Here is a 16,067-nt window from a genome sequence, read left to right as displayed (position 1 = left end):
CAGAGGTCGTGGGACTTTAAATGAGGCAGGTCACCAACTAAGACATACAAAAATAGAATCTGAACGTAGTCATTTATTATACATACAATAATTGATACAAATGTTGACATCAGTAACAAATATGATGCAGACATGTATACAAAAAAAGCTGACACAAAAAATCCATATAGTAAGGAGATTGTTATAATAGTAATAAGATATATTCAGTAATAAAGTACATGGCCGTCACTAAATGTTACAACTAAGTGAAGAGAGGAAATATCTATAGCTACACGAACCTTATGATATATACCAACTTATCCTTATATATGTATGATGTACATGAGTGAAATTAGTAGGAGACATTGATCTTCTGTGTACGAGCTGAGCTCAGTTTGGGGCCAGTTTCCTCATTTTATTGAGATCTGGTTTTAGATAAATAAATAAATGTTATTTTAGGATAAATCCATGTAGTTGTTATCGGTCTCATGCTGTGCTCTTAAAGTCCACACATATGACAGTGGTTCCTTGTGATCATCTGTAGGTTCCCATTTCTCTGAACAGATAGGATGTTGGGACTCTCATGATAGCTCTGTTTTTTCTTCTCCTATCCAAGTTCTCCAAATAAAACATAAAAACACATCCCTTAGACTGGTCAATGGAGACAACGAGCGGAAGAGTGTGTGCACCTGGTTGTTTGAAAATACCCTGTATCTGGCTGTGGAGTAATCAGTGGGAGGCCCGGGGAAACCAATATCCAAGCGGCTCCTGCGGGGGTACCGCTACGCAGAAAGCAAACCTTGCTTCAACAAACAGTTCTCTCCTCAGGACAGAAAAGAAGACAAAGGTAGGCAACTGCACCAAACTTTGATAAGATGCTGCAATGCACATGGATCACCCAGAGAGCAGAGTCCTCTCCATAGGTTTTCCTTTTGGTTACTCCCTAGCAGCCCGCATGGCGTCTGCTCCCTTCTGCTGACCTCAAGCCAAACATACTCACGTGTCCCGGACCTCTTCCACAGGGCAATCGATGCATCCATGCATCCGCAGGGCGACCCGGATCCCAGAGGCAGGAACACAACTGCTATATCTGGGTTGGGCACCCTTAGGAGACATGTGCAGAATGAAAACATTTGTTTAGTTTCGGATAGATTCGTTATGTTATTAATTTCATTTCATTCTGGAATTTGGAATTCTTTTAGTTTGTTTTCGGAATTTGTTTACTTTTGTTTAGTTTTTGTTAACTTTCTTTTCGTTTTTGGTAAAATTTATTTAGTTTATTAATCTAATAAATTCAAACTTTTCAGAACGATCAGAATTCCGATCGGTCGAGAAATGATCGACTGATTAGAATTCTGTGTGAAGAATAGCTGGTTGTTAACCAGGGGGCTGGGAAAACGGTCACCCACATCCTTAACAACCGGTGACTCATCAGCTGTCAGCGGGCTTCCCCACTGACAGATTAAAAGAAAGAAAAGAATGCCGGCCTTGCCTGGCAATAAAAAAATGTTTTAAAATAATGACATAGGGTCCCCTCCCCCCAGTCTATACCGGGCCTACGCCAAAATGTAAAAAAATAAATGGCTTGGGGTCCCCCGAAATCCATACCAGACCTTTACCTGAGCATGCAGTTCTGAAGGTCAGGAAAGGGGGGGGAGCAAGACCCCCCCTCCTAACCCACACCAGACCACATACCCTTAACATGGGGGGGTGGGTTATTTGGGGCACCTCTCCCCCACCACCCCAAAGCACCTTGTCCCCATGTGGATGGGGACAAGGGCCTCTTCCCCACAACCATGGCCTGTGCTTGTGGTGGTCTGCAGGCAGGGGGCTTGTCTTAATATGAAAGCCCCTTTTACCAAGGGACCCCCCCCAGATCCCGCCACCCCCCCCCATGTGAATGAGTATCGGGACTATAGTACCTGTACCTATTCACCAAAAAAGTGTCAAAAAGTAATAAAAAACACACACACAATTTTTGAAATATCCTCCATTATAAAATAAAAACCAGCGCAATCCGATGTAGATCCGTCATCATTCACAACGCCTGCTGCACCCGGGAAAATAAATAAATAAAGACGCTCTCGCCGTCATGGAGACCCTCTGCCTACTGCAGGCTCCCCTTTTCACATCTTTTATATAGGTAAGGGGCAGGGCCACCTGTATACATCACCTGGTGGCACCGCCCTTTCTGACGTCAGGGACCCAGAATGCACTGATCCATGATATCAGAAGGGGGCAGTGCAACCAAGTGATGTAGACAGGTGACCCCGCCCCTTACCTATGTAAAAAATGTCAAATGGAGGAGGAGCCTGCAGTAGTTATTTTATAATAAAGGATTTTTCAAAAATTGTGTGTGTGTTTTTATTACTTTTTGACAATTTTTGAATAGGTACAAGTACTATGGTCCCGATACTCAGTCGCATGGGGGGGTGGCATCTGGGGGCCCCCTTGGTAAAAGGGGCTTTCAGATTACGACAAGCCCCCTGCCTGCAGACCCCCACAAACACAGGCCACGGTTGTGGGGAAAAGGCCCTTGTCCCAATCAACATGGGGACAGGGTGCTTGCTTTGGGGTGGGGGCAGAGCTTTCCCAGAGCACCCACCCCCCCATGTTGAGCACATGTGGCCTGGTATGGTTAAGGATGGAGGGGCCCTCATTCGTCCCTCCCACTTTCCTGACCTGCCAGGCTGCATGCTGCGATAAAGAGTCTGGTATGGATTTTAGGGGAGAACCCACACTGGTTTTTATTTTTAATTTTGGCCCTGAAGGGCCTAGTATGGACTGGGGGGGGGGGGGCAGGGGGGGGACCACGCAGTAAGGATGAGGGCGGCCAGCTTCCCACTTAACAACCAGCTATTTCTTCACACAGAATTTGCATCAGTAGATCGATTTTTGACTGATCCGAATTCTTATTGTTCTGAAAAGTTGGAATTCGTTAGAAAACGAATAAACAAAACAAATTTTAACAGATTTCAATGAAATTCATTACAATTTCATTTGGAGATTTGGATACAATTCAAATTTCATTTGGAGATTTGGATACAAAAATTTATCGGAATTTGTATTCACAGCGAAACTAATTTCACGTGTCTAACACTTAATGGCCACCCACTAACAGCTGGGCTCCCAGCCAATGCAAATGGCCGCCGATGGCAGGGCCCACTCTCCAGGCATGGATCCTCTACATATGTGTGCCATAACACCACCCCGCTGATAGCTGGGGACTCAATGACCACTCGGGACATCCTGGAAGACTTCTGAATACCAAAGGAAGCTCCTGACATCCTGCACAGCTACCCAGCACCAGACCCGCCCACCAATACTTCCAATAGGTAGGATAACTTCATACAAAAATGGTCCTATAAGTGAGGAGGACAAAAAAGGAACGCAGCCTTTGGCTTATCCTGAACATTTATGGGGGTGGGGTCTTATGGGGGAGGAACGAGGGCGGGGCTACCCAAACATATGCTGCCATGGACATTTGTCAGGAAAGCACATTATGGCCACTAGATGGAACTGACCATTATAGGAAATCCCAATTCACCATGACTGGTGGAATGCGGGTCACATTTCATCAGCACATTTATAACAACCAGATCTGTAAGTGTTTGTGAAATCTTCTCGCACAAAATGTACTCAGCCAATGAAAGGTAAGGACTCAATTTTTATTTTTCTCCTGCTATCAATGGCCAACACGGGACAACACTTTATCCATGTCTTTGGTGATCTCTGATCTCCTTATGAAGTGTTTCTTACATGATGAAGATCAGCCATGGAGTATATCTGAGGTGTATATCAGGGTGTGCTTCTTCCCCACATGTTCACCAACATTCATATAGAAGACATTTCTCGCACTCAAGACACTAATACACCTCCAGGGTCGTGTGGGACCCCTGATGTACAGGAAGACAGGACTTCAATGAGGAACAATTCCTTCACTCAGGACAGGAAAGTGGCTTCTCCCATGTGTGAGATCTCTGATGTCTGGAAAGAGAGGACTTCTGTGAAAAACATTTCCCACATGCAGGACAGCAATACGGCTTTTCCCCCGTGTGAGATCTCTGATGTATGTAAAGATAGGACTTTAGTGAAAAACATTTCCCACACTCAGGACAGGAATACGGCTTCTCACCAGTGTGCAATCTCTGATGTTTGGAAAGATTGGACTTCTCTGAAAAACATTTCCCACACTCAGGACAGAAATACAGCTTCTCACCAGTGTGCGATCTCTGATGTTTGGAAAGAGTGTACTTCTCTGAAAAACATTTCCCACACTCAGAACAGGAATATGGCTTCTCACCAGTGTGAAATCTCTGATGTGTGGAAAGATGGGACTTTACTGAAAAACATTTCCCGCACTCAGGACAGGAATACGGCTTCTCACCCGTGTGAAATCTCTGATGTGTGGAAAGATGGGACTTGCAGGAAAAACATTTCCCGCACTCAAGACAGGAATAAGACTTCTCGCCAGTGTGCAATCTCTGATGCACGGAAAGACTGGACTTCACTGAAAAACATTTCCCACACTCAGGACAGGAATACGGCTTCTCACCAGTGTGCAATCTCTGATGTTTGGAAAGACTGGACTTCACTGAAAAACATTTCCCACACTCAGGACAGGAATACAGCTTCTCACCAGTGTGCAATCTCTGATGCACGGAAATATTGGACTTCAGTGAAAAACATTTCCTGCACTCAGGACAGGAATACGGCTTCTCACCGTTGTGAGACCTTTCATGCACATTAAGATTGGATTTAAAACAGAAACACATTCCACACTCAGTACAGGAGAACCTCTTATCTGTTGGAAGGACAGCACCTTCCCAAACAGTCTGAGGTTCCTCAGGATAAGAGGAATATGATGGTCCGGCACTGTCCCTCACAGTCTGAGGTTCCTCAGGATAAGAGGAATACGATGGTCCATCTACACTGTGTGGTGCCGAATGGACATTTGAGGAAGCCGGGTTTTCTCCTGGACTATACTGTGTGATGTCCTCATCTTCTACTTTACAGTGTGGAGACAAAGTGAGACAATCCTCTGAGGTTTTTCTCATCTCCCGTCCATGTACTAAAATAGAAATACAAACATTATTACTAGACATGAGCAGATTGGTTCCCTCTAAAGCAGGACTCCACCCACATCAGGCAGTTTTGTCTCTGAGGATCTTACAATTCCACCCTCAAGGTAACTAGTAAATGGGTCCTCTGATCTCCTACCAGTTCATTTCTTTATTCATGGACCTTAGTCAGAGAGTGAGGAAACAACGAGAACTGTCTTTTATAGGAGTGACAGTGATGAGGGAATTATAGGATGAGTGTCCCCTCCACCTCTATCACTCATTGCCATCTTCCCAACACAAAAAGTCCTGCACTTCCTTATTTAGTCCATGATTTAGTCATGAATAACAGCGGGATTGAGCCCCACCAGAGGTCAGAGAGTGAGGATGGGGGAGAACAACGAAGACCACCATCATTGGGTTACTGAATCCTCCCTCATTATCACTTTATGTTTAAGGTTCCAAAGTTGGAGGATGTTATCACATTATTATCAACATGTAAAAGTCTGTCCTCCAATCTAATCATCAGATATAAAATGTCCAGCTGGTAGAAAATGGGTGTAACAAAAGAGAATCCATATTATGTGTATATAGCAGTGGGTAGAGGAGAGATAACTCAGGAGTATGTAATGTACAACATAGAGCATATAGTGCAGGGGTCAGGACTATGTAATGTACAACATAGAGTATATAGTGCAGGAGTCAGGAGTCAAAATACTTGTGTTCAGTAATCAGTTGCAGAGGTCCCACACCGCTGCCTACCATCTCCTGAGACTGCACTCATTGACTTGGGTGTGAGATTATACTGTATAGACATATCCCTCCACCCAGCACAGCCAGCAAATAACAGAGCAAATAACCCCGGGAGATTTGTCTTGTCAGAGATCTTGGTAGACCCGGGCATGGGGCAGAAGACTACCCCAGGTGCATAGGGCAAGCAACGTCTATGGTAAATATCAACATTTTGCTGCTAGCTGAACCCCAGAATCTCCATAAATTCAGTCTAGATAGATAAATTGCGTCTGCAGCACAGAGAAGGAAGATTATCCGAGAGAAATACAGGAATACAGGATGGGGAACACAGCTCAGGATAGTGACCAGGGTATTACAGGCTCATATCAACCAGGCCCCGCCCTACTCTGGACCAATCAGTGAGCAGTATGGGTGGAGGAATGTATTTAGTGTTAATGACCCACCTGTGCTGATCTCTGTAGGAGTGTCCTCCTCTATAAATGTCCCCGTTATTCCATCCTCCTCCATAGACTGCGGATCATCCCTCACATACGTCTCTTCTTCTTCTGCTTTAACCTCAAATTCTATATTGATTGGATCTCTGCTCTAAACCAAGAAAATGAGAGAGAATATCATCTGGAAGATATAAGCTTTAATATTGTGATATTATATATAACAAAAAAAAAAAAAACATCCTCTGCAGAAGTCCATGTTCTAGATGCTCCAATCCACAAACCTTGTAACATTGAGGGATGGTGTGACCTTCCTGTGTGGAATCCCGGGAATACAGAGGACGGGGACATCTCTCTGGTGGGTTTCTGTAGCTGGATGACTCCACCATGGTGTCCTGATACAGATCTTTGTGTTCTTTTAGAAACTCTGACTCCTCCATCACCCCATCCTCATCATCCTCCTCTTTTATTTCTTCTTTAACCTCAACTTTAGAATCTCTCAGATTTCCACTCTGAATATAGAATAAAAATGACATCAATGGTAAAAATGCAGATAATTTACAGATCCTAATGATACTATCAGTGATTGTTCCTCATCTACCTGATGATGGTGGGGGATGGTGTGACCTTCCTGTGTGGAATCCCGGAAATACAGAGGACGGGGACATCTCTCTGGTGGGTTCCCATTACTGGATCCATCTGTAGGAAACACACACACTGACTGAATACATTGTTTCTATGTGTTTATCAGATGATGGGGGATCTAGGTGGATCCTCCGTACTGCTCTCTCCTTTACAATAAAGTCTCCTCTTACCCGGTGATGTGAGGGGCGGCTGATTCTCCATCATGACGTCCTTCCCAGCACCGCTCACCTCTCCTGTAAGCAACTCTATGATTTCTCTGGTGACTTCTCAAATCTTCTTTTTATTTCTCTATTCTATCAGGGAGGGAGGTGGATGCAATGTGATGGTCATATGATCTCCAGACTTCACAGGAGGAAAACTCTAGATTTGAACACAAATAGTAAAATCAAATGACATTCCCAGAATCCTCCTCACCTCACTGGTCAGGTCTCTTTTTAGGAGGAGTAGTGTGGTCAGTGCAGAGATGTATAGTAACTAAGTAGAACTACTTAAGTACTGTACTTAAGTACCGAAATGCGGTATCTGTACTTTCCTAGAGTAGAATTTTTTTCTCCTACTTCCACTTTTACTTCACTACATTTTTTCAATGATTTCAATACTTCTACTCCGATATTTTTTTTTTGTGCTGCATAGTTACTCGTTACAATTATAAAAATTACCACTGCCAGAACAGTAGATGGCAGGTTTCATGAAGCTCAAAACATGTGTATTATCAGCGCATACGAAAATAAAAGCTACTTTATGTATAAATAAAAGCTGCATTTGAAATAATAAAAAACAATATGATGTTCAAACTTTTGACTTCTTTCTTTAATAACTACATAACACAGTACTTGTACTTTTACTTTCAGTACTTGAGTAGCAATTTTTTTTTCAAAACTACTGGTACTTTTACTTTCAGTACTTGGGTAGCAAAATTTAAAAAAACTACTTGCAATACTTAAGTATAAAAAATGTTGAATACTTTAGTACTTCTACTCAAGTCACTTTTTGATCGAGCACTTCCACTTCTACTCAAGTCACTTTTTGATCGAGCACTTGTACTTTTACTCAAGTATGGGTTTTGAGTACTTTATACAACTCTGGGTCAGTGGGGGAACTACCACGGTTGCAGCAGTCGCACTTGTGAAGGGGTCCTGGATTTCCACCACTGTAGGGGGGCCCGCCGCTGCTCGGGAGATGGTACACTGGTCATTAACGTGCACTCTCCAGGCACACAGTCCCCGCCCTGCCCATCCTCTCCATCCTTAGTCACGGGTGCTCACAGGCACACGGTCCTCGCCCATCTTCTCTGTCCGCCCATTGAGATCAGTAGGGTAGGGAGATACAATGTCAGGAGACTGAAAGAGAAAATCAGCTGACCCGGGCTGGGCTAGTAGAGTGAAGGGGGAGGAGCTCTCCACTGTGGGAGGAGACCCCATGATGGGATAAGAGTTACTGGAGACACAGGAAGAAAGCCGAAGATACACTGGGACCTAGCAAGGAGGAGGGACCGAGTGATCTGCAAGGGGGTGACACTGATCCCATTCCTCAATATCAGCACTGCCACTGATTCCGCCCTCCCACACACACACACACACCACTGCTGCCACTGATCCCCCCCCCCATACCAGCACCTTTGCTGCCACTGAATCTATCCCCCCACCACTGCTATTACTCATCCTGTCAATTTTATGTTAAGTTCAAGCCATGAAATAATCTACGCCAATCAGGTTGCATCTGTTCATGTAAGTTTACTGAGATTCATCTTGCGCGCAAGGACCCCAGCCATGAAGGACTGAAGTACCTTTCACAACGCATTTACAGTTTTTATACAGTTTTGGTTACATACAAGTAAATGGCGGGCAGTGGCCCAAATAAGAGATTACACAATACATTCCTTGGTTGAATTGTTGATTATACAGAAAGGGACAAATGGTCACCCTGACCTATGGAGAAATAACCTAAAGTTCATTCTGTCAACTAGCATGATGGACTATCTATAAGAATAATTATTATTTACTGGAAAAGTCATAATCTAGGCTTAAGGGGGATTTAGGGAGTTTTTGCACTTCCAGGAATAAGCTAAGTGCTATTATTCCAAACTATTCTAAGAAATAACTTTGGCCGCACATTTCTTAACATCCTGATAAACAACTTTTGCCACAAGTACATTTGCGCAATATCAGACAGAATTCTGAAAACCAATATAAGAAAATATATTTCTACTAAAAAGAGGGAACTCTAGACTATCAAATGGATACAACTGTATATGTCTATGTTATCAAGATAATTAGGAATAGTCTTGTATAGTAATATAGAATTTATATATATGTATGCATATATCTGGAGTATATCTTCATTTTGTCCCACATTCTATCTTCACAGTCCCTCCTTTTTCAGAATTCTTCTGTATTCTTCTTTCTTTCAGTGGGTTCACACTATTTCTGTGTCTTTAAGTCGGTTTCCGGGTAGGCGGATTACCATTTCACGGGCAGTCTTTACACGAGACCTCGAAAGCTCAAAAGAACTTGCATTAGTACAGGCCTCACAAGCATTTGTAGTCATTTTCATACAATATAGAATTTATATATATGTATGCAAATATCTGGAGTATATCTTCATTTTGTCCCACATTCTATCTTCACAATCCCATTCCATCCCCCCCAACCACCACCCTTGCCATTGACCTTATGCCCCCCTCACCACTGCCACTCATCCCATCCCCCCCACCACCACTCCCATCTCTCCCTCACCGCTGCCGCTCCCCCACCACCACTACCACTGCCACTGATCCCCCTTCCCCCCACACCAGCACCTTTGCTGCCGCTGAATCCATCCCCCCACCACTTCTACCACTCATCCCATTCCATCTTCCCCAACCACCACCCTTGCCACTCATCCCATCCCCTTACCACCACTGCTCCAATCTCCCCCTCACCGCTGCCACTCATCCCACCCTCCACCATCACCACCGCTGCCACTCATCCTATCCCATTCCCCATCCAAACACCACCACTTATCTCATTCCATTCCATCCCCCCACCACCCCTGCCACTCATTCCATTCCCCAGCCACCGCTGCTACTTATCCCATTCCCTCCACCATTGCTGCCTCTCATCCCATCCCACCACCACTGCCACTTCTTATCCCATTCCTTCCCTCCCTCCACCACAGCTGCCAATCATCCCATCCCCCCACTACCACGGCTGCCACTGATCCCATCCCCACCCAACCACCATGGCTGCCACTGATCCCATCCCCACCCAACCACCACTGCTGCCACTGATCCCATCCCCCACCACCACTGCTGCCACTCATCCCAGGGGAATAACTAAAGGGGTCGCAATTGCAATGCAATTGCAATGGCCCATGTATTTCCCCTGTACACCTGGATAAGGGGGGGGTCGGCATATAGAGGAACAATTCTCCTCCATTTTTCTCCTGCAGCTGCTAAAAGCCAAGTTCTCCTCCTCTTCCTCCCATGGGCATTCAGCGGCCGAAGGAGGAAAATGGAGGGGATTTGTTCCTCTATGTGTCACCCCCGCTGCCCTCCTATCCAGGTCCTGCTGCCCTCCAGCCCCAGAATAAGTGGGAAGGGCCCTGGCCGGGGCTCAGGGGGACCCTTCATGGTTTCTTGCACTGGGGCCCTGAAGGTTCTAATTACGCCTCTGTGTCATAGGATTCTCTGACTCTGATTGGAGGGACATTGGGATGAGGAGCTGTGTGGTCAGTGTGGTGTCATAGGATATTCTGACTCTGATTGGAAGGACATTGGGAGGAGCAGCTGTGTGGTCAGTGTGGTGTCATAGGATTCTCTGACTCTGACTGGAGGGACATTGGGAGGAGGAGCTGTGGGGGGCGCTGTGTGAGGTTTCTGCACACAAAGAATCATTTCTCCCGGGTGCGTCCCACCTCTTCTTAAATTAAAAACTAACTTTGTCTGTGGGCTTTGTCAGGACACATCATATTCCTGTGGTCTCCGTGTACTCCGGAGACTTTACTGATCACATTTTAGGATGAATATCTGAGACTGGGATCATTATGAAAAAATAAATAAATTCCGGATATTTACTGCAAATTACATTTTTTCCCTCTTTCTTCTTATTTGAATCCTAAAAAAAAAAAAAAAAAGACATTCATATTCCAATCCTCCCTAAATAGAACCCCCCCCCCACCTAAAAAAAAAGTAGTATAATCCATTTGTCAGGAGTGTGTTGTTGCCAGGCCTGCCTCACCTGGTTACCATTACCTGCCTCATTAGTCCAGCCTACAGCAAGCCCCTTTTTGCTGTTTAAACTGCCTTGCTCATTTCATCCGTGCCTTTGTCTTGTCAATGTCTCCAGTGTGTCTCTGCTATGTTCCTGTTATGACTTGGCCTGGCTGACGTCTTCTGATTTCTGATCCTGATTTTTGGCTTCTGACAACGCTGATTTCTGATCCCGGCTTATCTGATTACCCGTTCTGGCTTCCAAACCCTGGCTTCTGTTTTTGACTATGTTCCTGTTCTGTGTTATTTTTGCTGTTACATTAAAGGTGTGATTTTAACTGCACGTCTCTGCCTGGTTTATGGTTCCTGACAGTTGTGCTCTTGCTCCTCATTCCAGCATCCTGGCTTTGGCTGTGATGCATTCTTTCTGTCTGTCTGTCCACCTGCAAGGTGAATGATGTGGCAAGTCTCTGGGTGGAAGTCAAGCCTGCAGTCTCATGCTTGTGATAGAGTTTTTAACACATGCTCCAAGCTCTCTGTTTGTCTGCCCTGCTGTTTGGATTCCCTTGTTGAAGGCCTTGGCTCGGATATTGACCTCTCTCTGAACTTTGTCTGCCTTTTGACTACGGATTTGACCCTGACTATTCTGAACCTTGCCTGCCTTGTAACTGGAATGTCATTGAACCACTCTTCCTATCTACCAACCGCAAGTACCAGGTTGCTGTGCTCAGTTCGTTCCTGCCCTGGTGTGGTGGCCAGGCACCCTAGTATTGTGTAGAAGTCCTGGGGGGCAATTGAGTACTGGTAGGTCTGCTTGCCTTATGGGAAAGGAGGCTGCTATAGGCAAATAACAAAGAAGCCAGCTATAGTGTCTGACCACCTGCGTTAGGGGTAAGCGTGACATTGTTAGTATAGGTGTAGTAATTCTACAATAGACTGATGAGGTGAGAAGGTCATTGGTGGAAAAGGTGACATCTCCAAAATTAGGGGAAATGTTTCAGCCCTGTAAGTGGGGGAATGCTCTCACCCTAAAGGGGTTCATCTAGGTTTCCACACTATATATGGCTGGGGAGCACACGTCTTTCTATAAGTGGGTTCTTTATTTAAGTGGGTGCACTTCGGCTCTGCACTTCAGCGATTGCACAAAGCAAGAATATAAAGCAAACTACTTTGAAAAACACCAGACTGCAGGTGACCTTGTTTCCCCATTCAGCTCTCCTTCCTCTCTGTAACATGCGCTTTCTACCAATCCTTCTGATAGTTGTGTCCACACTCCTTAATCCCCCTGTTCCTCATCCCTCTTCTCCACCCCACAACCTGTATATATCACCCTCACGTCTGTCCTCTCCCTATTACTGCACTCACCCAACTCCTGCTAATTCTAAACTCACATGCTAATAAAACCTCCAGAACCCTGAGGCATGTCCCTTCATATAAATTGCAATCCCATATTACCTCCCTCACCCTTCTGCTTCTCCCAACCTCTGGAGATTAAACCCCAAACCCTGGCCCTCTTCCCAAAACCAGTGTCCCCTTCTCTTGCGCCCTTTGGAATGCCTGCTCTGTCTGTAACAAACTAGCTTTTGTCCATGACCTCTTTATCACTAACTACTTGTTATTACTAAAACCTGGCTTCTTGAATCCAACACTGCTGCTCCTGCTTCCCTATCCCATGATGGCCTTCTCTGGACTCACTTCCCCAGACCCTATGGATGGAAGGGAGGTGGAGTGGGATTTTTTCTAGCTCCACATAACATCTTTCAGATACGTCCCAACCTGCCTCTCCATCACTTTCCTCATTTGAGGCACATTGTATTTATTTTCTTCAGTTTCTTTTAGAAGTGCTGTGATCTATATGCCCCTTGGACCCTTATCAACCTTTCTTGATGACTGGCTACCCTACTTTCTCTCTTCTGAAATTCCCAAAATCATTCTCTGTGACCTCAACATTACTGTTAAAACTAACACTCCTACTACTTCTAAACTTCTCAGTCTAACCTCCTCTTTTGACCTGAAGCAATAGATTCATGCTTCCACTCTGATGGCAACACCCTTGACTATGTATTCTCCTACCTATGCACTCTGTGCAACCTCTCCAACAATCCTTTTTCTCTCTTTGATCACCACAATATTAGTTTCATAATCTCCCAGACCTTCACCTCCTCTCCCTCCAACAACCTAACAGTTACCAGTAGAAACCTTCGCCACTTAACCCACCTGGACCCTTCTCTTCTCTGCTACTGACCGCCTCTGACAAAATCTCACCCATGCCCTGCCACAATCTAACCACTTCTGTCTACAATAGATCTCTGTCCTCCAACCTGGGTGAGCTCGCCCCCATCAGTACAAACAGAATCAGGCCCCGACCCCTACAACCTTGGCAAACAGATGACACCAGAAGTCTCAAAATATATCTCTTGAGCACCTCAGGTGTAAGAATAAGTCTTCTAAAGACTTCAACCAATATAAATCTGCCCTCCAAAAATATGATTCCCGTCTTCTCACTGCCAAGCAGACCTATTTTATCACTGTCATTAACAACCTATCATCCTGTCCACATCAAACCCTTCTCTACCTTCAACGCTACTTCATCCTCGACTGCCTTCATCCACTAACTGATCCACTGCCCAGGAGATCGACAATCACTACAAAAATAAGATTGATACAATTTGTGATGAGATCTCTGCTGTACAGCTATCAATCCATATTCACAGGCACAATCAACTCTTTCCTTTTTCAACCTTGCTACTATAGACGAGGTTGCTATGCTATACTTATTTCAACACCCACCTAACCACTTGCCCCCTGTACCCTTGCAAATATTGCGGTCACCCTCTGACTCTATCCTACACTCTGTAACCCACATCTTCAATATCTCCCACTCTTCTGGCCTCACTCCCATACTTAAAAAGACCTTCATTGGACCCCACCAATCTGAACAACCTACACCCCATCTCATTGCTCCCCTTTTCCTCCAAACTTCCTGAATGTCTAGTCTACAACCGAGTGCCTATTTCACTGACAATAATCTTTTTGATCCCTTTTAATCAGGATTTCATCCTCAACACTCCACAGAAACTGCTCTCCTTAAACTCCCAAATCATCTGCTAATGGCCAAACCCAATGGACACTATTCTGTACTCCTACTTCTGGACCTCTCTGCTGCCTTCGACACAGTAGGCCACCCCCTCTCCTCCTTAAAAAACTCCCATCCTTTGGTCCCTGTGACTGTACTCTTCGCTAGTTCTCATCCTACCTATCCCACCAAACCTTCAGCATCACAATTTTACTTCCTCCTCTCCCTTTCTCCATTGGGGTCCCCCCAGGGTTCTTTTCTTGGACCACTCCTATTCCTGATCTAAACCTCTTGCCTGGGTGAGCTTATAGCCTCCATGGCTTCCAATACCATTTCTATGCTGATGACACCCAAATCTATGTCTCTACCCCTCAGCTTATTCCATCAGTCTCCTCACATATAACTAATTTACTAACAGACATATCAGCCTGGATGTCACATCACTTGCTCAACCTCAATCTATCCAAAACCAAGCTCATAATATTTCCTCCCCCACGTGTCCCTTCCCCTGACTTCTCTGTCAAAATGAATGTCTCAACTATCCACTCGTCCCCACATTTCAGAGTGCTAGGTGTAATCCTGGACTCTGAACTATTCTTTCAGCCCCACATCCAATCACTATCCAAAGCTTGCCTCCTCAACATCTCCATAACACTCCCCTTCCTAATCAATGACACTATGAAGCTCCTAGTTCCCTCACTGGTCATCTCTTGCAACTTCCTCCTCATTGGATTACCTTTACTTTGGCTATCTCCCCTTCAGCCCATCATGAAAGCTGCAGCCAGGATTACCCACCTTACCAACCACTCAGCATCTGCTACTCTGCCAATCCTTCCACTGACATCCATTCAGTGTCCACCACCCCTCTCTGCCAATCCCTCCACCGGGTCCATTCAGTGTCCTCCACCCCTCTATGCCAATCCCTCCACTGGCCTCCATTCAGTGTCCTATTAAGCCATTCACAACTCTGCTCTCAGTAACATCACTAACCTAGTCTTACAATACCTACCAAATGGTTCTCTCGGTTCCTCCCAAGACCTCCTGCTCTCTAGCTCCCTGATCACCTCTTCCCATGCTTGTCTTTAGGAATTCCCCTGAGCCTCTCCCATCTTCTGGAACTCCCTATCCCAATTTGTCTGTCTACCTCCTACTCTGTCCACTTTTAGACCATCCCTGAAAATCCTTCTCTTCAGAGAAGTCTTTCCTGCCCCACCTAACTGGACTTTTATTTTTTCAATCAGCTCATCTCCCACAGTAATTGCATTGTATATTTTTTGACCCACCCTCTTAGATTGTAAGCTCTAATGAGCATTGTAACTGTACTGTCTGCCCTCACATTGTGCTAACTGTTGGCACAATATAAATCCTGTATAATAATAATATATGTGTGTATCATCATCTGCTGGAAATAAAATACATCACAGTGACTATGGAGGAAGAGGACGAACATGACGGGGGGTTACTGGGTGTAAATAGAAAGAAAGAACTTATTACCTCCTCTGCTGTCTCTTCCAGTAATGTCTCTTCACTACTTCGTACCTCATGGAACTTCCTGTCTGTAGCTGACATCACTTCCTGTCTTTATCTAACATCACTTCCTGTCTTACATAGAGACTTCCTGTCTGGTAGAAATAAGATCCCCACCTTGTGGAGCTCAGAGGATCTGCAGCCCTGAGAAACGTCTCGTAGTGTAAGGTGACCAGATTTTTAAAATTAAATTCGGGGACATATTTATTTATTTTTTTCTGGCAAATGGTAAACTATTTTATAGGCATATTTTCTTCTAATGATCTATGCGGTGTATGTGGGATGTGTTAATGGAATGATTGTAAGATATATACATTATTTCTCACATTTCCTCCATGAGATAGAAAAAAAAAGATAAAGATACTGTTTCAAATTTTTTGGGATATGACTACCAAATGTTAAGAGGA

General features: G+C 44.8%; 3 protein-coding genes across 3 annotated transcripts in view; all 3 read right to left on the bottom strand.

Moving 5' to 3' along the window:
- LOC309550263 (uncharacterized protein) overlaps positions 1-16,067 on the bottom strand; it is a gene marked incomplete at both ends in the record, with an annotated part of 667,886 nt that overhangs the window by 49,201 nt on the left and 602,618 nt on the right.
- The window catches only part of LOC309549859 (gastrula zinc finger protein XlCGF66.1-like), a gene marked incomplete at its 3' end in the record, with an annotated part of 187,184 nt that overhangs the window by 131,169 nt on the left and 39,948 nt on the right, over positions 1-16,067 (bottom strand). The gene's annotated exons all lie outside the window — the stretch shown is intronic.
- Positions 3,918-16,067, bottom strand: part of LOC309549856 (uncharacterized protein) — a gene marked incomplete at both ends in the record, with an annotated part of 36,468 nt that continues 24,318 nt past the window's right edge. The window contains one exon of the mRNA XM_082250353.1: positions 3,918-4,619. Coding sequence (XP_082106479.1) covers positions 3,918-4,619 — 702 coding nt within the window. The remainder of the gene's footprint in view (positions 4,620-16,067) is intronic.

This window comes from Pelophylax lessonae (genome assembly GCF_965119305.1).
Source record: "Pelophylax lessonae genome assembly, chromosome: 3".
In the NCBI taxonomy this organism is placed as follows: Eukaryota; Metazoa; Chordata; class Amphibia; order Anura; family Ranidae; genus Pelophylax; species Pelophylax lessonae.
This window is presented reverse-complemented; position numbering and strand designations above follow the sequence as displayed.